Source organism: Motacilla alba, chromosome 5 (assembly GCF_015832195.1).
Source record: "Motacilla alba alba isolate MOTALB_02 chromosome 5, Motacilla_alba_V1.0_pri, whole genome shotgun sequence".
NCBI classification, from domain to species: Eukaryota; Metazoa; Chordata; class Aves; order Passeriformes; family Motacillidae; genus Motacilla; species Motacilla alba.
In genome coordinates, this window is record NC_052020.1 from 45998637 (window position 1) to 46026576 (window position 27940).

At 39.7% G+C, this 27940-nt stretch overlaps 1 protein-coding gene across 2 annotated transcripts in view; it reads right to left on the reverse strand.

Moving 5' to 3' along the window:
- The window catches only part of PPP4R3A (protein phosphatase 4 regulatory subunit 3A), a 39885-nt gene extending 26962 nt beyond the window's left edge, over nt 1-12923 (reverse strand). Inside the window, exons 1-2 of one of the 2 annotated variants that reach the window (XM_038137940.1) lie at nt 11777-12923; nt 4474-4529 (exon numbers count right to left, since the gene is read on the reverse strand). In XM_038137940.1, the coding sequence (XP_037993868.1) occupies nt 4474-4529; nt 11777-11918 (198 nt within the window). In that variant the 5' untranslated portion in view covers nt 11919-12923. The remainder of the gene's footprint in view (nt 1-4473; nt 4530-11776) is intronic. The other variant, XM_038137939.1, reaches the window with a different exon arrangement.
- Nucleotides 12924-27940: the final 15017 nt, after the last annotated feature.

The following is a 27940-nucleotide window of genomic DNA, read 5'->3' on the forward strand; positions in this document are numbered from 1 at the left end:
GCAGAAAAATCAGAATACGCAGGGAACCGGAAATGAAGGAAAGGAAACCTATGTTAATTTAAAATAGATGAACCCCATCCCAAACCCAAGAGCAACCCACCCTTCCCCTTGTTTCTTCCCTCACCCCACAAAGCCACACACTCTTCCTTACTATCTTAGCTACAATATGCACAAATTTTATTGAAATAGTTTCACTGTCGGCTTGCTTGTCATGACAGCAAGGGTATGAAGTTCATCTTCTCTGAGCATTCGGTCAGTGCCCTTTTGGATAGTTTCAAAATTTGTCTTTTGTATTAGCAAGTCTGCTCTCCATTATTCAAGGATGGCCGCCTTCAAGTTACATAGCTAGTCGATAGTACTCTGGATGAATTTTAGCTTTTTATTCTTGTGAGGAACTGGAAAAGAGACTGCAAAAGTGAAAGACACAAAACACCTCTAGGGCAGAGGCAAGACTCTGTAGGTGGAAGCTGTAAATAACTCAAGTCTTCTTTGTATCAGGCACAGAATGGGATGCAATACATACTTCATCACTGTGTTACAGGATGCACATGGCTGCATCTAAAAAAGCTGAGGACACAAGTCTTTACTGTTCTATTTTTAAAGCATTGCCAAAGTATACTGAAAAGCTCTACCCCATCCACACCCGTATCAGGTTTCTCCCTAGGTAAATGCAATGTGTATAGAGGGGTTTTTAATCATTCACGGCTGCTATAGGAAAAGGCATTGTCCTAATATACTCGTGCAATTATTCATTTTCTGAATAAGGACCACTTGTTTTAAGAACAGCATCTTTGTTATTAACATTCTGAAATTTCAATGTCTTAAACCCCACAACCCACAATTAAATATCTTCTACCTTTACTAGTATATTATGAAAACAACCAACAACAGAAGAAAAAACTAAGTATTCCATGTGTGACCCAGCAATGCTTTGTATAATTAAATTCCACTTACTCAACTAAATTTGCTTTTAAGGTGAATGCTACTACTTACCCAGTAATTAAATCCAGTAATATTCCATGGCAAAGTTACAGGACCATTACTGTAACATTTTAAAATAAAAATGCCAAAAAACTTAACACAGAGCTGTAAACAAGAATACAAATCAGGTGCTCATGTGGCTGTACTGTGCAAATTTTGCTTTTTCTGAAGAAGTTTCTGCCTACAAATAGTACTTTAACATAAGAATACTAAGTCCTTTTTTTGAGCCACAGGACATTAGTTTCTCAAGTTGTTTTCTTTCTCGCTTTTTTTCTTCATATGGCTTACTTTCTTCTAGCTCTAGTATAAACAGTGATGAGTTAGACAGCAAGTGCATGGTTCAGAGCATCAATGAACTTCCACTGGTAGCAACCCTATGTTGCAGAATCAGACACACAGACCTATCTCTCTTTTTGAACACAGCAGAAAACAGCTCTTCATTGTGACAGACTAATTGATTTGACTACTGAAAATGTAGTCAAAAGACTGTCTATGAATTTCATGCTTTAATGAATTATTTCAAACCTCCAGATGGCAGGTAAGTCTGGGAAGACTGAGAAGTAGACTGTGCAAACTGAAGTAGCTGAGGTTGAGGTATGAAAAATGAGTCCCTGAGCAGGACTCAAGACCTCCCAAGTAATCTTTCTCTCCAAAGGCAGAAAGTTGTATTTACCACCACAAAGGGCAGTCACTGCTTTCAATACTCAACACCAAGAAATATAAAGCAGACAATCAGGACAAAATCACACTAACAAGCTCAGCTTCACAGGTATCGTTTTTGTAGGTTTTTGTTTTTTTGTTTTTTTTTTGGTGGTTTGGTTGGTTTTGTTTGCTTTAGTTTCCAAGGGAACAGAGTCAGCAAGGCAAACTTGTCCTCAGGTCTTCACACTAGTATTTTGATAAATAATTATCTAAGCTATGCAGTCATTAAAACACACATATGTAAACCATGAGATTGCATAATTTGTGATATCAGCAATTAACAAGACCATCTACTTCACACTAGCACTAACAGGTCAGCATAGGCAGAAGGTTCTTTCACCAGTGGAAGGATTTCACTGTTTATCTCTAAGATATCTATAGGCTTATTTTCTTGAAGGATCCAAAGCAACTGGCATAGCAAGGTTCCCCAAGAGCTCAGTACACATTATGTCTCCTTGCTTCCAACCACAGATTCTTTCAGTCAGTCCAGTAAGACTGTTTCTTCTTACAAACCTCATGTCAGCCCAGACAAAAGTCAGAACCCATCCATTTATTCTGTTAGATATTCAAAGTGTCCACAAGGTGCATGTTGTGTCACAGCAGAAATGGATGCTGCTATGTACCCCTTAAAATAGGTTCATCCTCACAACAAAATTCTGAGAAAAATGCCTGGTAAGATCATAACACTACACAGCCGCTTTGAAGTTTAAAGTCTTAGATTTCTGGGAGATTTTTCTTGAAATTTTCTATGTACAACTAACAACAGCAGGCAAGCTCAAAAGTAAGTCTTCTATCTCGGGCTGCAATTTCACTACTAGAGAGGTGACCTAAGTGACCTTCTGCAGTCAAAAATAAAGATCTCACTCACTCTTCCATCTCAGTTCCACAAATGGATCTTGTGTAAGGTGTTTGAAAGTTCTGCCAGAATAGAGAGTTACCAGTTTTTGAAAAAGGATTTAAAGTACCAAGCTGATTTTCTTGTGGTTTAGTAAGTTTAAGCCTTTCAAAATTCTAGAAGCAGAGCTGGGAAAAAAACCTACTCTTTCTTTTAGCTGCTAAGCTCCAAGTTTAGCTCATATGGAATCAGGTTTAAACTCTGAACTCACATTTTACAAAGGGAAAGGCTAAGTAGGCCTCACATGAAAGAAAGCAGGCTACAGAGCAGGTTTAATACACCAGGAAATACTTGGTATTTCCAAGGCTCGGAGTGGAGCCCCATATTCAATTTATATTAGAATCTGGTTTGGTTAAATATGAACAATCCATCTGCAAACATAAATCTCTGTCTACACAGCATTTGAAAGCTTTAAAAACAGCACTTTTCCTTCTCCAGCACAGAGAATGTACAGTGCTGCTCTAAGGGTACAGATTCATGTTAATTATTTTTATTTCTCTCACCATGTTTTCACAATGACCAGTATGATTTATGCAGCACTAGATCCCAATGCATGTCTGACGCAGAGCAGAAAATGCTTTTCCACTGACCGGCACGTGCGGCGGTTTGCACCCATCTTGCAATTTTATGCCTCCTGAAGTGGGTTTCATGTCTGATGTGGCACAAAGCCTATCAATGCAAAACCCACCCCTCAGTGCTCTTTTAACCGATTCAAGCCAGCAGAGCAAGCTTACACTAGATCAGCACTTTATCCCATAGAGCTGTGAAATATTCAGCATCACTTCAGGAGTTTTAAAGCTCAAGTTTATCATAGAACCACAACCTCAAGCCAACTAGGATTACAGCTAAAACTTAGTCTGCTTAGCATTTTCACTGGTCTTGTCCTTACTCCCTGGAATTCACCCTCCAGACCCACACTGCCCTTATCAGTTGCTCAGTATCAGCTGCTTATACAGTGCATTATGAATATATCAAGAGACAGATACAGGTTAAATTTTTCAAGGAAGGGTATTTTTAGCCCATACTAGTTCTCCTCATTCAGTTCAAAATACAATTCTACAATCAGCTGCCGTGACACAACTACTGGGACTGCCTGTGAACAAAACAACAGTATGTCCATGCCTGTGATAAACTATTAAAGGTGAAAGACTGAAGAGTGTTTCAATACATTTATTGTACCTGACAAGATTTTAACAAGTCTGAGCTGACCAAACAGGCAACAAAATACAATCAGCATTTTTAAACCTGGAAAGGCAATTCTCAGCATTCGTGAAACAAGCACAGCAAATAAAGTACAAAGCCTACACAGTTCACGTCTCGCCCATCTCAGGAGCACTCTTTAGGGCCTCACAATGTATGGTTTAAATAATTGAAATGTGCAAACTAAAGGTGAGAAGCTGCTTTTAGGAACACAGAATCCTTTGGAGCAGCTGTAACCCACACCCACCTTCTAAGTAAAAGAAAAACAAAGGTTAACATGTAAATAGCTTTAAAGCCTTATAGTCTTTCCCTGAATAAAAATACATTTAAAGTTAAAGCATCTGAAATATAAAGAAGAAAAAAGCAAGCTGATACTAAGTTTCAGGTACTATAATCCTCAGGAACCTCAGCTCCTTTGTGATTTTCCAAACTATGTTTTGACTGTCTCTCCCAAAGCAATTTCTGGTGCAAAACAGAGTGCAATTTATCTGTGTAACTTCACCAAAAAATGCAGAGAAGTAACATATGATCATGTAATGCACAAAAATGGTGCAAACTACTTCACCTATTTCTGGCACAAGAACAAAAAATACCATTTGCAATAGAGGCAAAAAAATTACTATATTGCTACACTGTTGGTTGTATACTGTTAAAAACCCTGCCTTCAAACATGAGGAAAAGAAAAGCACGTTTACCTGTTGCTTCTGGTACGCAGTGTTCGGATTAATTTTGGACTCCAAAAGAAGAGAGCCTAGAAAAGAAAAGTTCCACTTATTTAGATGTGTGCTAAAATTTTACCCTCCACACAAGTTTTCTGATCACTCTTTCCTTGAGCAACAATAAGTCTCTTAGGGGTTAAGAGATACTGTTCACACAGTACAGAATAATGCTCTGAGGACTGAATTTTAACCCTTTCTTATTCTGAGTAACTACTTTTCTACAGAAAATTTTTTAGACATGATAAAAGTCTGCAAGTCAGCACACCAGAAGCATCACAACTGCATTCCAGAGAATATTTAAGGCTGTTTTGGGTGAAAATTCTAATTGTGTGGTATTTGTTCTTAAAGGTTAGCTAAAATACTTATTTTCCTGGGAAGCATATCTAGAAACTAATGCTTAGAGCAGTAACCACTGTGACTGCTACCAGGAAACTTCACACAAACTCAGCAACAATGGTTTCACAGCAGGTTTTACTGATGTAAGACACAGAACAGCAATTCCATTCTCATGTCTGTGTCTTCTTTCCCTTCCTTTTGCATGTCAGCATTCTTGTGTCACATTTAAACAATCCGAAGTGTTGATCTAATGCAAAAACAACTTTTAAAACTGATTTTACTCTTGGACCAATCACTTCCCTCATTCACCTTGCTACTCAGCTGCACTAATGCCTGTGCATGACTTAAATTTAAGCATCTGCAGACCTTCACTCAGCTTACAGAAAGAAATACTCATAAAATAACTTGCACTGTCAATCATATAATTAAAATGTAAGGCTGCAAGCACCCCTTTAAAGTGGCATTTCTCCATTTACTTACCTGGTTAAATTTAGGCTTTAAGAAATGTCCAAACTTTAAGAAAAGTGTTAACTTCCCAGTTTCATCACTGGAGTTCTAAGGCAAATATATTACTAAAATATGGGCTGCTCTCCATCTGTACATTCCCTAGCCTGGACTGACACCAGGGGGCTGCCCTGACTCAGGTGCAGCACCTTGCACCTCCTGAGGTTCACAAGGGCCTGCTTCCCGGGCTAGTGCAGGTCCATGTGAATGGTATCCTATCCCTTAGGGACGTCACCCACACCACTGCAGCTTGCTGCCCCTGCAAAACTGCTGAGGGAGCACTCCATCCCTCTGTCTCACACGGATGAAGATGTCAGGCTGGGGATGTGAGGGAAGAGACTGAAGAACCACATCACAGAATTTCACTTGCTGTAAGAGTGACGTATCACTAAAGAACTACAGAAATATCATGGACATTCTGTTATATGATAAGAAAGTTTACTACTTGATGAATTTAGAAGCCTTACCAGTGATTTTTATATCTGCCAGCTTACTATGTATGTGACCATCAGACACAATTAAGTATTTTTTTCACATTAATGTACCTGTGAACGCTGCTTGTTTCTAGTTTCTAAGAGGCAGCTTTCACGAATGAAGTTGGCTTGAGAAGCTATCACCCTGCCTCAACTGCTCTTGGAGTAAAAGCTGTTTACAAACTCAACACAATTCAACAACAAAACTGAAATAAATACCCTTCAAGGGAAAACAAGACACACAGAAAAAGCCCTCTTGCCTCAAGCCCAAATATGCTATTCAGGTTTTTTTGAGTTTTCCCAGTTTTCTGACATGCATCAGCTCTGTTACCAAAGCAGCTTATTAGCTTAAGTGTAAGTACATAACTAAAGAAAAAAATAATCACAAACCATAGAGCAGAACAGAGAAGGAAAACATCTAAGATGAGGTTTACAGATGAATCCAATACATTGCTCATATTTTGGCCACAGTCTCAAGCTTTGAATTTAGGCTTTGTCTAAAGAACATCTAAACCCAGCATTTCCTTTTTACAATCATCAGATACAGAGTCAGTTGTGCTTTCAAAGTCCCAGCTTCTACTGCATGAAGACTTAGAATATTATTTGTGCTATTAAATTGGCAGACAAACTTACAGAAAGTCTTTACTGTCTAGAAATATTTAATACCAGCAAATACGACCTAGAATCTTCCAGCAATCAAAAGTAATTGATAATTTCAACATCATATTTTAATGGCTGAACACAGACCTACAGACATGTAAATCCCAACATTAAAAGAATATCATACATAACTTAAATGTCATGTTTGACAAAACACTACTTAGTGTTTTGTGAGGTTATTTCATATGCTAAATTTTACAGGCTCAGGCCCCTTCCTGGTATGAGGCAATGTTAAGTCTTTGTTACTTGCATGTGGAAAGCAGACAGCAGTAACAGACGACTGAAACACAGAATTATTCTTTAGAAAAAGGTTATAGAACTTTAACACACCACAAATAAGCTTCCATTCAAAGTCATTATCACTGGTTTGAGAAGCTTTTGTCATAAGCATTACTTTCTATGTAGGTATTTTTCCATTTGTACTATCCTAGAAAATGTTAAGACTATCCAGTCTAAATCCACCAACACAAAAATAAAAATACACCAACAAATTTTCATCTTAATTGACCCAATGACTCTATTCAAAGTTAGGTAAGAGCTAAAAACTCACCTATATGCATGCTATGTTTTTAGTAAATGCTCCAAAATTATGTAGATCTAGTTATTTTTAAAATTACAGCCATGAATGAATTTATAAAGGTAACTACAAAATACTGAAGCCAAAAAATATCTGAAACCACCTATAAGGAAGAAAACTGACTTGCAGAATTCTATTACCTGCCACTGTAATGCAATACAGCACAGCTGGAGGTTTTGTTAGTAGACAACACCATTCTGTGCTGCAGAAGGAATGTGTGTATGGGGAAAGACTTGCTCAAAAGGGATTATTACATACAGATATTCGATGCCATTTTCAATTATATTTAGAGACATCAAATATCCCAATTCAACAGTCTCACACAGCAAACGTGCACCTTGTTTACAAATACGCATATGGAAGAGACCAGTTAATCTGGCACACTGCTGCTCTCCCATCAAACTGTTACATGGAGTCTTCCTCAAAAGCAGAACAAAAAAAAGTGTTTCTCATTACCCCTCACCAGTATAAACATGTTTACATTTAAATGAAAGTTTCAATTCAAGAGCTATTTCTTGCAAGATGCACACAGAGGTTTAAGTTCTGCAATCAGTTCTGCTGCAACCCAATCACAGAAACTAATCCTCAAAAACTCAAGAAACAGCTCAAACTGAGGCCCAAGAAAGCGTTCTACAATTCCAAGAGAATATTCCTGAGTCTAAGACACTTCTGGAGGGATAAACCCACATATTAAGGAAAGGTGAGAACCAGGAGAAAAGCAACAAAAACCAAAGTCATCTTCCCCCATGCTTTTTTTCATTTTGATCTAAATAAGTGATGTGCTGCTTACCAAAACACAAGCCAATAAAATCAGTCCCTTGAGTTTGAGCAAGGTAAAAAAAACTTCAGCCAAGTTTTGCCTAAGCCCGCCAGTTGTCAGGTGTTTACTGACACCTGCACTACAGAAACAGCAAAGATAGGTGCTTGCCCTGTGGCAGAAGTCATTCACATACATACTTCAGAAGCAGCAAATGATAACTTCTGAATGAAAATTATGAGAGCTCCTAAAAGAGAGTTCACAAATATGGCCTGCAACGGAGGGGTTAACTTTCACTTGTCAAAAAGTTTAGACACAGGACCAGTTAGTTTTAATTAAAGGTTTAAGCCTTCAAATTAAAATAAATGACTTGAACAGAAATGTTCACTTTAGAGGTCACTTCAGTCATCTGGGCTCAGAATGAAAACAAGCTGATCTGAAACCATACAGTAAACCCCAAGAAGCACAAAGACATTTTAAGAATAAGGTAGGCCACAGTAGCCTAAAATACCATGTCAGAAATGAGTAAGAAATCAAAGACTTCTGATTACACACAGACTCACATGGTAGGTGATAATTTGTGAGAAAATATTTCACTCTTGCTCTGCTGCAATTCAAGTAGAAAACATTACCACTAGGAATTACAGAGAGAAACTTTTCAGGGTTTTAAATAAAAAGTTAATAGCTATTATAGTGTAAAAATAATTATAATTTCATGCTTCAAAGCATAATATACCTGATATGAAAGCAGTTTATGGTATTTCTGTTCTAAAATTGATTATTCCAGATTGCCTGCAATGACTCTTAACATGCTTGGCAACATTAGACATGCAGCTAGCAACACAACTCACTCATCTACTCTAAATTATTTTCTTTTATGATGGTGTTAAACACCAGCACAAGCTAAAAAACTACTCCTACAGATAAAAACCCCTCTCACTCAGTTCTTACTCCTCCAATTCCAAATGATAGCTTACGTTGGATGTGGCATACTGACTGTACTTCCCTTATCTGAACACCCTGACTACGCAATCAAATCTCAACCACTTGTAAAGCAGCCTACTACACCAAGTCACAGCTGCAAAATCCAAAGACTGAACCATGTGCTTGCCCACATGGTCAGCCAAAGAAACCACTGGTAATTCTGCTGTCGATCTGTGCATAGCCAAACTGGCTCCTTAACAGGAGTGGGAATTTCCCACACAGGTAAGGAACTACTGCTCATATCCCCAGGACCTCCCCTACTCAGGAAATGGAGCCTTCACCTTCAGGCAGATGCCGAGGTTTTCTGACAGCTTCCTGGAGTAAGCCAGTAAGAATATGCCAGTGTGCACAGGATCAATCGCAGCTCAAAGACTAAGAAAAGCTGGTTTAGAAATGCAGGAAGGAAGAAGTTTCATTGTGGAAAGAGGAGGAGCTGACAAAGAAAGACAATACAAGAATGCAAAGGAAACATGGAGACAAATGGTGTGTCAGTCAGTTCTACTCAGTTCATACTACTTATATGTCCTTGTTAACTGGGAAAAAGTTAAAAATCACAGTCAACGATTTCATTTATTTAAAAAAGCATGCAAGGAAACAAATTGCACAGTATATAAACTACAGGTATGGCATTACCTTTTTCCAAATCATTTGCTCACACGTAAAAATGACTATTTGCCTTCAAAATTAGCCCACAAACAACAGACAGTAGGAGTAAACAAAATATAAACCAAATTTTAGGAGGCGTCTACACAAGCAAGTTAGAAAAACTAGCCTACTAACAGAGTGCACATTTACCCAGGACTGATACTACCTACTACATTAAGAACTTTAACTGTGTATTATTCAATACTTTGAAGTAGAAAGTATGCAGAGAGAGGTCTAAAGTGTATATCCTACCAAATAAACATCTGTGTATTAGGTGCAATTACTAAGTTTGAGACCGTTCCTGCTTTGATTAGAGTATCTTAGCTATGCAAGATAAAGCAATGACTCAATTTTAGGTTTTAATACCAATTTGTACCTTCCTTCTTACAGACGTTCATGTATTTACAAGTGAGCTGGCAACAACAGTTCAACTCAGGTTCTAATCAGTCTGAAGCACACATATCCTACTGAAAATTAATAAATGGATTTTAGTTCAAATGAGCTATTTCTTCTCAAGGAGGTTAGGAATTGCAGTTCTTTTAACTTCTTTTCTAAAAAGAATTAAAAAAAAAAAAACCCAGAAAATTTTAAAGTATAGGAGACATAACACTTTTTAAACATGCCCCCAGCAGCCAGGACAGTATCTACGACAAAACATACTGTAAAAATTAGCCAAAAAAATTAGTGATAATTTTTTAAATTCCCTCCTCATATTGAAATTAACCTAAATCTATTTTTATTTTGAATGCTTTCTCTTGCAATATGAAGCTGCTCAAAGTTTAAATGCATCTTCCTCACTGTAAAATAAATAAAAATCAGGCATCAGTTTAACCTTTCGAAGTATAATCAAAAAACTGCAAGATCTCTCCGGGGGCTTATCAGAAGCTCAATTACCAAAATCCTCCTCAGATGACTGATTCTTCCATATCAGTTTATGATCTTTGCTGTAGGGATTACATATTGTACAGTTTATCATAACTTTCCCAAAAAGTAAGGATTAATGATTCTCAAGTTGCTTCTCATCCTACCTCCTATGATCAAAAAAGCTTAATAAATAAAATTACAAGGTCTGTTGACAGTCAAAAGCTACAACCAGATCTACAAGTCACTAAATACAGTAGCTATACATGTAGTAAGTCATGCACTGACAGATTTTAAAAGCAGAAGGGTACAAGGCTGATCCTGTGAAGTACACATTTTAAAATCTCTGATCACAGCAGTCATGAACTCATTTAACCAACAGTCAAGACTAGCCCAAACATGCAGATACAGGGCTAGCTATTACTACTTAACATATACTACTGACTTATGCTGCCAGAAACCGTGAAAGTTACTAATCCATCATTTTAAATGTATTTTCAGGAAGACCAAGAACTGCTGAAGGGCTGAGTACTCCCATGCCACTAAAAAAAAATAAAAGGCATCTCTGAAAATGCTATTCTGTCCATTGTACTGTCTTTACTACCATAACTGTACTTTGAAAACCGTTTATAGCTGTTAGAACGTCTTACATAATTCTAAAAGCTACCAAAGAAAAGGACAGGTGGAAACAGAAGGGTGTTAGCCACCCAACGATCTTCTAAAAACAAATACTAAAACCCAAAATCTAAGTTTTCAACAACTTTCATGAGAGGATCGCTTCCAGAAAGATCCAGTGATCAGTTTTGAAACCAGACCAGTAGATATCCAAACCCATGCAAGATCTATTGTAGTTATGATATTTTATGAAAATCCTTTCGTCAGGATTTTCTTCTCCTGAGAAGCTGAGAGCCTCAGGAATAAATGTAAACAAATTACGATCTGCTGCTGTAAAACGCAACAGGTGCTTCCTTGATTAGTCCATGTTAGATGTTTCTACTTAATAACCAATCAAGCAAGCAACTGGATCAGACTCTGGGAGTCACAGAACTTTGTTATTCATTCCATTCTATTCCTATCTTACTTTCTAATACATCTTGCTCTCTGTTCTTTTAGTATAGTTTTTTAATATAATATATATCATAATATAATAAACCAACGTTCTAATACATAGAATCAAAATTTCTCCGTCTCTCACCCCTTATCCTAATAACCCAGAACACCACAATCCACGACGAGACTCGAACGCATGTTGCATGCAACACTGTGTTGCATGCAATGTGCCTACCATGCTCGCACTTGATGGCAATCTTCTGTTTCTTTCACTTGGCCTAGCACGAATGATCCCTGGTTAGCGCCTACTTGCTTTTAGGAATACCATTTGAATTATGCAGCAAAACATTAACGCAACAGACACAAAGCAACACCCAGTTCCTTTTCTGGGTAGGATGAGGAAAGACCGTGCCTTCAGCCGTACACACTTACCATCACTCTCTGCCCTGACTAGCAGGGACATGCCCTTGAGCCTCTCCACGTAGCAAGAGGACACATGCCCTGTGCCTCGATCGTCCCACTGGCGGTCCTCATTTAGCGTGTAAACCTTCACCCTCCGCCGGGTGTCCGTCATCCTGCCGCCTGCCACACCGCAGCCACCACTCTGGCCGGCAATCGCTGGAGGAGCAGAGGGCTGGTCGGGGGCCAGGCCCCCCTCGGGCGAGGGGAGCGGGAAAGAAGGCAGCAGCCCCACACGGGCACGCCGAGCAAGCTCTTCTTACTCCTCTTCAGCGCCCCAACGGGAGCCTCATAATCGAGGGTAATAGAGGATTGGGGAAGAGGGAGAAACAAGAGGTGAAGATGTGAAAAGGGGAGCTGCTCCTTCAGGTACAGTCAGACGCTGCACAAAAGGCGAGTAAGCCTAGGCAGGGAGAGCCGCAGAGAGGAGAGAGGCTCTTTGCAGGGCGAAGGGCAGGCAGGAGAGGCGGTGAAGAAGGGATCCCGGAGGAGAAGAGGATCCACGATAGTGGAAGCGACGGCGGACTGCAGCCGGCCCAGCGTGACAGGAGCAAGCGTTCCTGGAGGCCGGAGCCCTACCGAGGAAAACAGGGGTGAAGCTGGTGAGGCCGGAGGGAATCAGAGGAAGGGAGGCAGGCGGGAGAGGGGCCGCTCGCCCCGGCCTGTAGCCCGGCTCTATTGTGCAGCAGCTGCCCAGGCCCGAAGCCCCTCGCTCGCCGTCCGTCAGCGCGGGGCTCCAAGGAGCCGCCCTCCTTCCCGCCCGGGCTGCCTGGGGCCTGCGGACACTGCCCGTCCAGGGACAGGGTGAACGGCCAGCAGAGCTCAGCGCCCCGTCTTCCCCATGGGCGCCGGTCGCAGGCGGCGGCTTCACTCCCAGCCTGACTCCGCCGCCATGTTCTTCTTCCTCCTCCTCCTCCTCCTCCTCCCGGTGCTGCGGCGGCTCAGTCCCGACTCCCCAGCGCGCCTTGCGACGTGGCTACGCTTCCAGGCGTTCGGCGGCCCGGCCGGCAGAGAAACGCTGTGCCCTGCGGAGGGAGGGGGCGATCGGCAGCGGCTGGTGCGGCCCGGCTCCCTCCGGCCCCGGCTCCGCCTCAGTCACTGCGCGGTAGCCATCTTGGTTTCACCTCTCACTGGAGGCGCGGGGTCTCCCAGCCAGCGGCAGCACGGGCCGCCCGCCGGCACTTAAAGGGCCAGCGGCCCCGCGCGGGGAGCGCGCGTGCGGCCGTGGCCGCGCCGTTACGGCGGGCCCGGGCCCAGGGCTGGCGCCGGCGGAGCCCGGCTCTGAGGTTTTCTTATCTTTTTTTTTTTTTTTTCCCTCCTCCTGTCACACCTTGCCGAGTGATCCCAAAGTTAAACAGCTTTTGGTTGAATATCTGTTGGATCTCCGCAGTCATAGGTGGGATCAAAGAATTCCAGTATCAGAAGCGGTCGGGGCTCTGCTTCTGCCGCTGCTGCCAATATCTGAGCATATGTTTGACAGATTTCCCTAAATTATGGGAAAACACCGGTGCGTTTGGGACCCCAGCAGCAGCACTGCAGAAGAGTCCATTTCACAGTACATTCTAGATACACAGCGTACATAGGAGCTCGCTGCAATATGTACTCTGTTATTTTATGCTTTTGAACAAGTCCTGATACTCGTTTATCAAAGTGAGTTATACTGAGGGTGGTTTGAGCCCGCAGCTTTCCCCCGGATTAATTAGTATCACAAGGAAGCCTCTAGTCAAGCCCTGTTTTCCTTTGTCCATCTTCTATTTTGTTTGCCCTGTAGAAAGACAGTGGTTGCAGGATTGGTAGGCAGCTTCCGGAACGAGCTCCCAGGGTCACAGCCGCAGCCTGACGGAGTTCAGGAGGTGTTTGGACAATGCTCTCAGGCGCATGCTGTGACTCTTGGGGAGTCCCGTATAGGGCCAGGAGTTGGATTCGATGATCCTGATGGGTGCATGCTGTGACTCTTGGGGAGTCCCGTGTAGGGCCAGGAGTTGGATTCGATGATCCTGATGGGTGCCTTCCAAACCAGAATATTCTGGGATTCCTGATGTGCCCAGACAAAGCCATTTGGCCTTTGCTCTGATACCCAAGGGCTGGTTAAGAACACAAGAGCCTTTGAGAGTGTTGTTTGGGTTCCTGTGACATAGCTGAAGGCACGTTGTGTTTGTTGTTCTCTGCACGGTGATCTTGGCTAAAGCAGCGACACATTTGAAGCGATTCAGATGTCTGGGAGCTGTGGACTGTGGGCTTGGCTGAAGGGGAGCGCCACACAGCGCTGCGCAGAAGGCTGCTCGTGTCCTTCACTTGGTGGCCGGGGCAGCTCTCGAGAGGCTGTTTCTGGGCAGCTCCCGAGGAGTTGTTCCTGGGCAGGTGCTCTTGCCAAAATTTCCCTCAGGCCAGCCTGGAGATGGATTTTTGTGACTTCAGAAAATACTGATGTCACTTAGAGAAAACTCTGTAGAACCGTTATATTCACATACCATTTACAAATTGTACCCTCTTGTGGCCATCAGATTAAGTAGAGACCACACTGCTCACCGCAGTTTTTAATTTTTTTGTTTGTTTGTTTGTTTGGGGTTTTTTTTTTGTGAATTGAAAACAAGAACTTAATCAGATTTCAGTTTGCATAGTTTGCTTTATGAAAATTATGGGCTCAGCTTCTTTTAATGGCCTTGTGTAATTTTGATACCAGTCTAAACAATGCTCAGTCCAACAACAGTGCCTACTCATCAGCTTTTAACCCAAATCTCATTATGTTTGGCAAGGGGGTTTTATTTTTTCAAACATTTCTACCCAGTCATTCCAGAAAAAAAAAAGGTTGGGCATTGAGAGCAACTTCCCATGCTGGAAAGTAGTTGGGAAAGAAAGCAACATTCTGTTTATTTTTCTTGGAGTAATGAGTTAGAAAGCAAGTCTGTCAGGTCACACCTCAATTCCTTCTCTCCATTTCTACTGGTTTGAAAGTTTGTGTCCAGAAGGAAATACCTTCAGGCATCGGGAGAGGCTGTTATTAACTGAGTTAAAAGGTTTAGGCCCCATTAGTTCCTGTAAATAAAAAAGGACCTAGCCCTGACAGAAACTTTTGCGCACCAGGAAATGAGTAATAAATGATGAGATGGACTGTTGAATACAGTTTTAAACTTTCATATTCCTAGGATAGTAACTACACATAGATCAATGCAATAGGAATAAGCCTAAAATGGGTTTACCACAGAGAGATACTTTCTTACACAGCAGTCAAGACTAAAGAACAAGATAAATTTTTCTTTGTGTCTAGTACTAATTTTGGGAAAGAAAATTGCATTGTTATTGTGAAGAACTTCAGGTCACACATATAAATTTGGTCCTATGTACTAAGGCATTATTACAGCTCCTAAAACTCCTAGCTAACTATTTTCTGAACAAAAAAAAAAAAAGTTAGGGAAACGAACAACTTCAGACTTTATTGTGGTGAAGGTTGTTGCTACAATGAAGGTCTGTGCTTGCCTGAGTATACAGATATGGCTATACTCAGTATGTGCAAACAGGGTTCCAATCCATATTACACGCACACGGACACTCTCTATGTCTTCTTGTTCCCAAGGCATGTATTCTGACTCGTGCCCCAAAAACCTGTGGAAAATGAATGCCTGAGTGCAAAGAAAAAAATTAAATAGAAAAATTGTCATAATAGGGGGAGGCTATAAAGATGTCTGTAAAGGAGTCAGAATATTGTGATCAGGAAGAGGAGAGATTCAGAAAAAAAATGTTTCTAGTGTAGTGGGGAACACAGCAGTTTGAAATGAATACATACAGTAGAGAAAAAGCAAACCTAGCAATCATTACAAGTTATGAAGCACAGAAAAAAATGGATAAGGATGTCAAGAAATTTGCATGGTTGGTAGTTTTAGGAACAGCTCATGTTTCCTAACTCTTAACAGTATTATAGGCCTACTACATCAAAATTTAAAAAAAATGTTGATATTGGTACAAAAAAAAAAATAGAATTGTTTAAATAATAAATTTGTTTTATACTTGAAATAATGTGTGATGTATTTGTATCATATGACGATGACTAATTGCTTTCCTGGTCATTATTTAGAAGGATATTAAACAAATTTTCTTAGAGAGAAACATATTCAAGTATGCAGGTCCTAATAAACTTGAATTTCGGAGTCCTAAAGAGGCTTGCATGTGTGATCTCAGGAAGCTTGAAACCTTATTAACTTTTAATAAAGCTTAAATTATTGCAGAAATTCTGGAAGACATGAAGACTGACTATAAGTATTCAAACTGGACAAGTGAGAACCCAGATAATAGTAGACTGATTTATCTGATATCAGTCAGAGACAATAAATGGTCACACAGAATGCAATAAAGAATTACAAGATGGGCTTATAGCAGTAGCAGCTGATGTGGTTTTAGGAAGAAAAATGTTTAATTTATTGTTAAATTACAAAGTTGCTCATAAGGGTAATGGTGCAGATATTCATGGATAGTTCTCAGGTATTTTTCTGGAAAGTTGAAATTGTATTCTGTGAAGAAAGCTCGCATTGCATGGGTCAGATTTGAGGTGACTGGTATAGCTCAAAAGGAGTTACTGATCTGTGGAGATGATCCTAGATGATTGTAAGAAATCAAGAGTAGGACTGATGCTATTTGGGATTTCTTGTAATGTTTACAAAGTCAATGTAAAATCTCTGTGCATAAAAGCTGTGTATGACTCAAAAAGCCTGGAAGAATGGCAAGAAATGGATGAGGCCATAAGGGTCAGAAACAGAAAGGTTCACTTCCTGAAGGTGCTGATGTAGAAAGAATGGCTTAGCCTGGGGCAGCTGGGAAGGTTTCTGGCAGCTGCCTCTGGCTTATTCCAGCTTTACAAATATCTGTGAGCTCATTAGTGCTTACCAGTAATTTAAGGTAAGCAATGACACTTTCACTTCAAATTTTGAGCTGTAAACAGTGTTCACGACCTGCTGGATGAGCAGCTCAGGCAGGCAGGTTGTGGCCTGGTTGTGCTCTGACCTACACCTCCTAACAGGACCCTTCAGATACAGCCAAATACTGGGTCACATCTGTGGGAATAAATAGTAAGGCAGCTCTGAAAGAAGCAAGGCTGCATAGTAAACAAGTGACCCAACACAAACTTCTGATACTGCTCTGTGTCTGTAAGATCCTATAATAATATGACTTTTGGACAGATTGTAAACTAGCAGACTCTGGAAGAATGTAACATCAGGAATAAAAGTAGCTTTAATACCACATTCTATAATTCTGGTGTCCTCATGGTTAGCAAATTTTAAGAAATCAAAATAGATCTGAGAGGACTGCTCTGAAGAGCTTTATGTTTTTTGCAGATCCATTTGTCACACTCCAAAATCTCAGATTCCTGCAGCATGCAATTTTTGCAGCCACACCCTCTGAATCATGTCTCAGATGCTGCACTCAACTTTCACATCCTGCCACAGATCCCTGAGAAGCAGTAGCTCTGTTCTTGTACCTGAACCACAAACATGAACCTGTGAAGGTCAGCAGTTAAGATTCTGGGACTCTTCCTCCTACATAATGTGCACATGAATCCTCTCAACAGAAATGTCATCTCTTTTCTTTCAGCTCCTATTGTCATCTCAATTTTCACAGTATTGAAAAGACCCTTGTCTTCCAAGCAGAGCTTCCTTTTAAGAGTTCTCTGCAATTGCACAGCCATGCAAAGTCTGTATTTGTTTTGAATTCCTGTATGCCTCTCTGGAAATGCTACTCTTTATCTAAATATGTAGGCCTCATTATCAGCAGACTGAAGAATTTCAAAACGCTGCTGATGCAGAGAACATGCCTGCATCATTTATTCATCCAGCAGTGAAATTTCCCCTCCTTCTGCAAGGGGAACTCCAAGACATCTGAACTGTGCTGGCTGCCCCTATGCAGTACATATTTATGTTTTCTCGTGTATTATTTTGCCTGTTGTCAAACTGTGTTTGTAAAGTTTTAGTAAGAGTTATTGAGTCCTTTTTTCCTTTTTCTATGGTAGACTTCCTTTTCCTAACTTTTGCTCCCATGTATTTTTTTTTTAAATAAGGTTTCCAGTACTTTATCTATAGCTCAGACTACAACAGGCTTCCCTTGGACCCATGTATTTGATGGTCTTTTGACAAAGCAGTGGACAGAGAGGCAGGAAGTATGAGGTCCTCATCATAACTTTGTTTCCAGGAAGTTTTGAAAGTTCATCAGAAACCCATAAGGGTAAAAACTACCTCATTTTTTCTATTAGATCTCTACCTAATCACCTAAAATATTACTATCTGCTGCAATACTCTCATTCAAATAAATTCCTCATTACCTTAGGCACATGCTGAGGTGAGTGTGGGAACTTTAAGGTGTTTCCAGTTTGTAAAAATAAGAACTACATAGGTGGATTTAGAGTAAAAAGGGAAAAAAGGCCAAAAGGGATAGAGAAGGGACATTGTCAGAGCCAGGACAAGACAGCAGCACATGGACACAGGTAGGTGGACACTCATCCTTACACACACACAGAGTCTCAGCAGCTTGGTACTTCAACTAGAGCAATCATCTGGGATGACTGGACTGTGTAAATTTAGAATCAGGGTCCTGGACAAAAGCTAGTGAAAGTGACAATATGTCTGTATGTAATAAATGTAAAAATATGTCAGAAACCTGAAAAAAAGGAGGCAGGTAATTTTTTTGAAGAAAGTAATTTATAATCGGCCATTGTACTGTCAGCAATTCAAATATAAGTTTGGTTTTTCCAATTTTAAAATATATGAGTCACTTCAGTGTTTGTGACAATGATGGTCTTAGAGATGCAAATAATTCAAGATTTGCACAGAACAGGAATGATTGTGACGCAAGTTTCAACTAAGTAATATAAATAGATTGGGAGCACATCCAGTTACTTGAGAGATGACTTTACTAATTATCTTAGCTGGTTCTAGTGTCTTCCATTTTGCATATGAAGCCAACAAAGCAGAGGTGAGAACCTGACACCAGGCTCTGTGGATGAGCTCTGCAGTAACAGAGGCCAAGCATTTAGGGAGGGAAATGTGCACTGTCCTCACTTTGCACCCCTGCTCTAGCTAAAAGCAAAGCTAAGTAGACCAAATGGCAAAACTACAGGTTTTGCTATTATTGTTACCTAGAAAATCAACCTAAATTGTTATGGAATGGGTTTGCCTCCGTAGCAACATAGAAACTCCTCTGATTCTACATTCTCAGCCTAGCCTCCTCTTTTCCTATGTTACCTCTCTTCCGGTTGACACCAGAGATAGGATTTGTGCTCACAACCGAGACAGGATTTGGCAAACATCTGTAAGATCTTGAAAAGCATGAGGAAAGTTAGCAAGGCTCAGTTGTTTAATGTCCCCTCCAATATGAGAACTGAGGATCAAGAAGGATCCAGCAAGTAGGTGGGATGATCAAAACAAGAATAATTGTTCTTTTTTACAGCTCATTGAAGAAAGTGACAGAAGGCTCTGCTGCAAGGAAACATTGATGCTGAAGTCAAACTTGGTAGTCCAATGTACTAATCTAGCAGGAGTGTCTCTTGCAGAGCATGGGTGGCCTTGAAGCAGAGCTCTCAAGACAGACACTTCTGTGACTAATGGGCAAAGGCATTAAAGGCATGTGGGGATTATCAGCGGATGTGCAGGAGGAAGGAGGTTGGCAATGGCGTGTGTGCCAGGAGGGGCTGGAACACTGAGGTGCAAAGGGGGTCTGGCAGCTTTCACGCCCCAGGGTGTTGAAGTGTGGGGTGATGGCAGTGACACAGCTCTGCTGTGCTCTGGCTGGTGCAGGACAGTGGGGCTAAATCCACAGGGAGAATGAATAGTCCTAAATAAATACAACTAGGACCACACTGAGACATTACTACCAAAGACAGTGTTAGCACATACCATTTCATTAATCATCACTGCAGCTTGTCACTATATAGAAATAAGTTATTATATTATTAGAATTGTAGATATTAAATATTCACTAACAATTGTCTAAACTAATTAACATGCAGGATTTATATGTGATGTTTATGGCTTTCATTAGTGACAGAACCTGAGAAAATAATAATGAGAGAACATATAATCTGTAAGAATATATCACAGTTCTATGTGTTTATTTGTGTTTAATACTGACTAAAAGAGTATGGTGAGAATTCTTTAAATTGTCTGAAATCTTCTCCATAAAAAAATCTTGTAAACATCTATTCTCTGGTAGATAGGTGTTTGAGGTTAGCTGATGTCAAGACATTCCTTACAATTTCAGATATGTGGTATAATATAGCCATTCAATTTAATGTACTTGTATGGGGACAACAGAATTGCCAGCTGGTATTTGTTGAGGTCCCCTGAAACAGCCACCCTAGAGCCTTGATCACCTAAAGATCTTACAGTGCTTTGCAGCCATGAGAGTATTCTGGGGCAACTAGAGATAAGGAAAACAAGACTAATTCCAGTCAGTAAGGCTGAAACCTTGATCCCTTCCTGCTTTCCTCTGTGCTTCTCACTTCTTATAATCCCAAATAATTGGGATTATGATTTATACTTTCCTGTTACCTTTTATATATGACATGGACCAGACCTAAATCCCTTCCCTGACCTTCTCACTGAGGAAACCATGGATCCAATCAAGTTCATCTCCCTCCTTTACTCATATAGCTGCCCTCTTTATATCTCTACTATGTTCCTCCCAACTCCTTTCAGCACAGCCAAATGAGTTGTGCTTAGCTTGTGTTCTCACCTGCCATCCTGCTCATAGCTATCACTTGTTGGAATCTCTGCTGTACCATGTTCTCTGCTGTAGGACTTATCTCTGTGCTTGAAAGGTTTGGCACAACTTGGTTCCCCCTTAAGCCAAATACATTTTCAGAGTTTTTTTTCCTATCCTTCTCTTTCCTGTTTCATACTTACCTTGAAAGCCTTCCCCTATCAATTGGCATGTATCAGCCTCTGGTTTATCCCATGTGTCGTGCTTTTCTTCTTCACATTGCAAATACTGTTCTCAGTTTTCCCAGGAAGTGACTTTTTGGTGATTCCAGCACACAAGCTTGTCATTTAGTTCAGTACAGCTCCTTTGTAGGCGTGAGGAGTGGCAAGGGGGAAAGAAGATCCATGACAGTATTGCAAAATAACTGTATAGAGAATCCACTGTAGCCACAAACTATGATGAAGGCATGAACATGGGAAAAATAACAGACTGGGGGAAAATCAGAAATATGAGTTTAAAAGGAGATACAGGTTTTGTTAATCAATTGCATTTTAAGCACAGGACAAATTAAGCAATTTTACAGAAGTTTAAACTAAAATCCATGCACTTCACAAAATGAAATAAAAACTTGTTAGCAAAACAAGACTTCAGCCATTTAAAGAGATGTTTTTGGAATGGCAATTAAATGGCACTTTTCTAATAGTAGTACACTGAATGGTATCAGAATTGGGAACTGTGCTGTTTCTTGCCTCCAGCTATCTCAGTTCAGATCTTTCATAGCAGAAGAACTCAGAGATCCTGAGGGATTTTTTTCCCCTCCAAAACACTGTACTGAAAATAACCCCCTAGGAGGTCATAGGGTTACATGGAAAATAGTAGTTTAATTTATTCATCCTAAATAGCAAAAGGCATATTTTAGCATGTATTAAAATTAGACTTATTTCATGCACTTTTTCAGTCTAGTGTCTGATTTTGCTGTTGATTTATTTCTGCACAGTGCATTCTCCTTAAAGAAATTTGTAGGCTGTTGTTGACAATTTCTTCAGATAAATTTGCACCTAAGAATAGACAGGCTCATGGTTCTTTTGCAAAAATAAATGCGCAAGGAAGTTCTTCTCTTTCTACATCAATCCCTAGGCACCACCTAATGGGGTCTTAGCTTTCTTAACAGCATTTCTTTGAGAAGAGGAAACCATTTTCATCTTTTGTATCCTTCTGTAGCCACAGTTCAGCAGTCAGTGGAACTGGAGGAAAGCAATGAATTGATTTCCTACATATGCTGCCACTCTTATGTGTTATATGTTACCATATCCCAAATACAGAAGGTTTTTGAGATAATCACAGTTATTATAGATTTACCCTATAGATAGCTGTGTTGTGAAAATAAATGAGTAACTTCCAAAGCAAAGATAGCCATTTAAAAGAATGCAGTAAATACCATGTTTGCACTGACAGATATATCTGCATTGCAAAATTTGCTCCTCCTGCCTATTAATCTAGTGCAAAGGTATAAAGGGACTTGCTTGAATTTATCTTGGAATCACTCTTTTCAAAACTGGCTTTCTCCTTCTGTAAATGCTCTTTCACTAATGATCACAAGACCATGTCTTTGATTCCTCTGTCTTTGAAGAGTTCATAGTTCTACAATTAATGTAATAAAAGCCTGATTTTGTTAGTTTTCAGTGTATGTGGCAAGGCCATACTGTTACCAGAGTACCTGGGAGGAGCAGTTGTCAATTATGAATTGGTAAAAGTGGTAACAGAAATGATGTGGACAAGTATGGTGCAAGCAGATCACAGCCACATGATAGGCGCTGATGTTATTTATGTGCTTGCATATTTTTAGCTATTGGCAATGCCTGTCACAGTAGAGAGGGGTGGTAGATACAAATGGAAAGAATACTTTGAAAAGGATGTTATTTTTATACTGAGCTTCTCATATTGCTCAACTGATGTTGCCTCAACACGACACAACACAGTCAGAGAAAAAGTGTCAATCACAAGATGGTAAGACCTGCCACACTAATCAGATCAAAGGTCCATCTGTTTCAGCATTCTGTACAACTAGGTGATGTTTAAAATAAAGTGTTTCCTTTTGTTTGTTTCCAATTACTTCCAATTACTTTCCAATACAGCTTTTTTGCTTCTGAGAAACAATGAATCACCATAGTTATAGGACTGATTTTATGTTCCCTCCACCTTTAATCTTTTTTCCATGAAGAAATGCGCTATTTGGTTTCCCTTGAACAGAACCTATTAATAATTTCTGATCCATACTGCTTAAATTACCTGTATCTTATCTAGTGCTACTACATTGGTCTTGGAGATCAGTAACCAGAAGTGCATGCATTTGAGATTCAAGGTTGGTACAACAGCATCATGTTTTCCTGGCTTGTTCTCTATTATTTTCATAAGGAAATAATTGTAATGTTCAGTTTGTCTTTTCTTGCCACTGGGCATGGTGTTGCCTATTCAAATAACTCCCAACTCCCTTTCACGAGTAGTTACAGCTAAGAGCTCTCTGTTTTGTATTTTTCTTTAAAGTGCCTGTGTTTGAATTTGATAAGCATACATTGTATGAGAAGTTTTACTGTCTGGCTGCTCAGCATTAGTTAAAATTCTCTTCAACTCCTTGCTCTCTGCTTTAGTTGTGACTTTGATGCACAACTTGTTATCTTTGCAAACTTCACTGCTTCAGTATTCAGCTTTATGTTATCATTTGTGAATAGCTTGTACAGCAGGATCTGGACAGCTGAAGATCCAGTGGAACCCGATTTACTTTGTTATTTGAGGAAAATTGTAATTTTTTTGGATCTCCCATCCAGTTATTTGCCCATGGATTATCTTTGCTCCCATTCCATGAGAAGTTAATTTCTTTCAAAAGTTCTTAGTGAGGTGCCTTTCTCAAATAAGCATTTAACAAATCCAAATACATAAAAATCACCAGCTTAACCTCATAATTACAACATTTGCGATGCAAATTCCATTCTCAAACACCATATTGATTATTCCTTCATATTTTAATTTACTCAAATTTCTACTTGTTCTATTTTACAATAATTTGAATTAGTTTGCCACCCATGAAAGTCAGAGATTAGTAGGTTTTAAAACTGGTGACATGTCTTTCATCTTCTGTTCTCCTGGTTGATTGAAATGTTGGGTTAAACACCACAGTTTTCAAGTGAGGAATTTAATGTTTAAAATTCTTGAATGACCTGACAGTAATTTACTATTTCTTTAACTGATTAATTTGACAACATTTCCTTATGACAAATCAGCATAAGAAAGTTCTCAGATTATTTTTCAGTTCTTGAAATGTCTCACTACCCATTTAAGATTTCCCTTCTGTATCAAAGTCGCTCCATTCCATCAAAAGACATTCTTACAAAGATTGATCTCACTCAATGCCTATAGTTTGATTTCCTTCAATCCTTCTGAACTATCTCATGAGATGTTTGTAATTAAATGCACATGTCCATGGAATCAAGTAGACCAGAAAAAAACTGACTATTGGGAGGATGATATGAAGGAATATAAGAAATAATAATAAAGTAACAAGATGGAACCAAAACCAGAAGAGGGACATTTTCTTTACCTGAAGTTTCAGGTAAACTAAGAAGAATAACATTTTTGGAACAGTTTTCATTATGTAGAGGAATGCTTTGTTGATATATATTAATATACTATCCGAGGACTGAGAAAAGATGACCAGGGAATTTCAGTAAAATTTTATATAACTATGTTTTACACTATGTAAAATAAGTAATTACTTTTTTGGATTCAGTCTAAATATAACTCTCCCATTTCCCAAAACTATTCAGAATAAAATTTGTATTTGAACAAACATTCAGAATAAAAAAATGTGAAATCAAAGCTATTGATCAGAATTAATTTTTTCTCCCTTAATGGCTTGTAATGGATGCATTTTGTAAATGTAATGACTTTGCTGCAGAGAATTCCAGTGTGTAGCTATCCATTTAATCCCAGTCCACTTTTGCATTCACTTCCAGTAGTGACTGATTGCCAACAACAAGGTTTATTAAACACACTTGAAGCATTAGATAAGCTGTGAAATTGAGCAAGAAAGCAAAGATATGTATTTAGTACTCCGTAGTTTAAGCAAATCCCAAGGAAAGAAAAAAAAAATCAAACTTTAGAACTCACTTCTATTCAAAGCTATGTGAATGGAATATGGAAAATTTCTTAAATTTCTTCATCATAACTGTGCCTTCTTCCTCCACAACACCAGTTATTGCTTCTTTGCCAGTTTGGCTGACTGGCTAACTAGTCTTTTATTGTACTGTAGCCAAGGAAATGAAAGTAACTGTGGAAGGATATTTAACATTTTTTTCTGTCTGTAGCCCTTCCATCTCCACTTATTTCACGCTTTAAAATCTGTCCAAAGTGTAGACTTGAAAGTTTCCTTTCTGACTTGAACTGCCCTGAGCTTTCCAGCCCTTGGGTTTAATTCTTTCTTACAAGGCAGCTCCCTCCCTCTTTTTGTTGTTTCTTTTTTAACACACACACACACACACACACACACACACACACACACACACCCACACACACCCATCCACCCCCACACCACACACATTTCTTTTTAAGTTTAACCATGTTAATGCATGAAAGAAAATACATGCAAGTGTAAAGAAAATTCTCACAGCTGGTTTTCTTTGCTTTGATCTCAGTGAGGATTTGGATTTGGGTACTAAAAATAGGATTTATCTGAGTTTCAAGAACAAAAATGAGTCTGGGGTCAGAGTTTGCCTTTCTGTTTGGCCTTCAAATTCTCAGCATTCACAGAAACACAGAATAATTGAAGTTGGAAGGGACTTCTGGAGACTGCCTGGTCTAAATCCCCTGCACAAAACAGAATCCACTAGAAAGGGCTGCTCTGGATCTTGTCCAGTTAGGTTTTGAATATCTCCAAGGATGGAGAGTCCCCAAGTAGTATTTAAGCATCCTCCCAGTGAAGTTTTTTCTTATGTTTAAATGGAATTTCCTGTGCTTCCTTTTGTGACCATTGCCTTTCCCATTGTTTTTACAACCCTTGTCTGAGCATTATCCAGCCTGCTGTGGTCTATGCAAGGAACCTCCCAGCTCCCACGTAAGTTAGTAAGAATCCAAATATAAGTGGAATAGCACATCAATTTCCTAAGGAGAGCTGTTTTGGCACATGGAGTTAGGTAAAAGGAATCCTAGGTGCCCCTCTTCAGTTATAAAATGTGTGTGCAGCTATTTTAGTTTTCCAAAACCAGCTGTTGCTGGGTGTGCTGGTTGTTGGCAATACAAGTCTACTAGTCAGAGCACTCACCCAGAAAGTTCAAGCCCTGTGTTCAACTTCCTTCACAGCCTAAGTCCAAACCCTTTTCTCAAGAGACAATCTTGACTATAAAGCTGAGCGAGGATGTTACTGTCTCCATTTTCCCTAGTGCAAAAATACTTTCTCATAGGCATTTACACAGGGAAATGAAGCCAGAAATACAGCATGTGTGAGGAAGCTTGGTGGTTCAACCTGTAACACTGCAGGAAGAATGTCCTAAGTTCCTGGCTGGTGGCTGGAACTGGTTTTGATTTCCTGCTCCAGTGACTAATAACAATAGTCTCAAGACCCAAGTTCAATGATTAGGCTGCAAAGTCATTGTGCAGTGAGTGAGAATCCAGAATGAAGGGCTCATACACAGAGGATGGACTCATCCTCTGTGGATGGGAGGGAACAATTTCAGCCAGAATTCCAGCCACAGCAAACAATGCAAGACTTTCAGTACATTTGTGGAGTAGACAAGCATGAGTGGCAGCAACACAGTTGCTTGTTTTTCCTTTAAGAGGCAGAAAGGTCAGACAGGTATTACTGAAACTAATAACTGAGCCTGAAACTAATAAACTGACTATCAAGATTTTAGCATTCTTGAAGGGTATGCATACATCTTGATAGGTCACCTACTCCCATCATGATCAGCCATAAATTCTGGTGTTACTGTGATCATCAGCAGGGTGCTTGCTCAGCATAGAATAAAGGACTGCTGTGTCAAGAACACCTTGAATTCCTTCCTGCCTGCCTCCCCCAATGGGTTAAGTGTAGCTCACATCACATCAGATGCATGGGACAGGATTTTGTCTCCTCTGAGAGCTGGGATTTTCAAAGGTGTTCTTTGGGATCTAAGTGCAAATTTCCTAAAGGGACCTGCATTCATAAATGCTGTAATCTTTAGGAAATATGTCTTTGAAGTATTTTTTCCTCCGATTTAGAATGTTAAGTTCTAGTGGTTTCCTTAGTGAAGTGAACACTGCTAATACCATGTGCCTGTCTTTTCAACAAATGGTCAGTCAGGGTAAACTCCAACCCTAACTAGTGAAGACCAATTACTGAAAAATTACCCTTCTCTAGTCTGGGTGAGAGATGTTTATCTTAGTAACTAAGACAATCTCCTCCTAAGCAATTTATCATGCAAACTTTTACCAATAGAAATAACTTTCTTTACAAGACATACCCCACCAAAATCCACTTTTTTCACACAATAAATATCAAACCATATGTATTTTTTCTTAGAGTAAGATTCTATTTATGTATCTATCTCTGTTACTTACATTCACTTTGCTTCCATTCTATTAATTTGACCTATTCAGTGATCTGCTAAGCAGCAGCTATTTACGAAGTTGTGTACGTGAGTGAGTGGCAGTGAGTGGCAGTGTCCATGTGGAATAGGAACTGTTGCCTTGCTGGAAAGGGTTGTTTACAAGAAGATTCTTTTAAACCTCATCAGGACTATGAGTTGACAGAAGATAAGAATGTTACAAATTTACTAGACTTGTAGTATTGGTAGGTATGGAAATCACCTGTCAGTAAGAGCAATATAAGAAGAGTGAGCTTCTTTCTGAAAGAGACAAAATCTGAGGGCCCTCTGCCTCAAACAAAGTTGTGGGGAAAAGTGGAGTACAAGCTATACCTGAAGAGTAGAAATTGGCTGAAAGGGAGTGTAGCCTCAGGGAAAGCGAAGTAAAAGAAATAAACAAAAACTCAGAGAAAAAGCAGCAATTAGCCAAGAATTAGCAGAATAAACACTAAGGAAAATGAGGTATTGAAGTGACTTGTGAGCTCATAAAAGATTTTGAAGTGCTAATAATCCCCTTGCAGTGGCAACATGTTAATATACTATAGAATCACAGAATCATCAAGATTGGAAGAAACGTTTAAGATCATGAAGTTCAATTGTAAACCCAGCACTACCACTGTAACCCCTAAACCACTAAACCATATCACCCAGCACCAGATCCACATGCCTCTATAGTGACCACTAATTACTATAGTGATTTCTCAAATGATTATATGACAATGTTAAAATCATATCACAATTAAGAGAAAAAAAAAACATTTAGGGCCTATTTGTTTACAGACAGCTATAACTACATTTAAATGCAGGCTTGAAATAAATGTGCAATGTTTATGCATTTAAA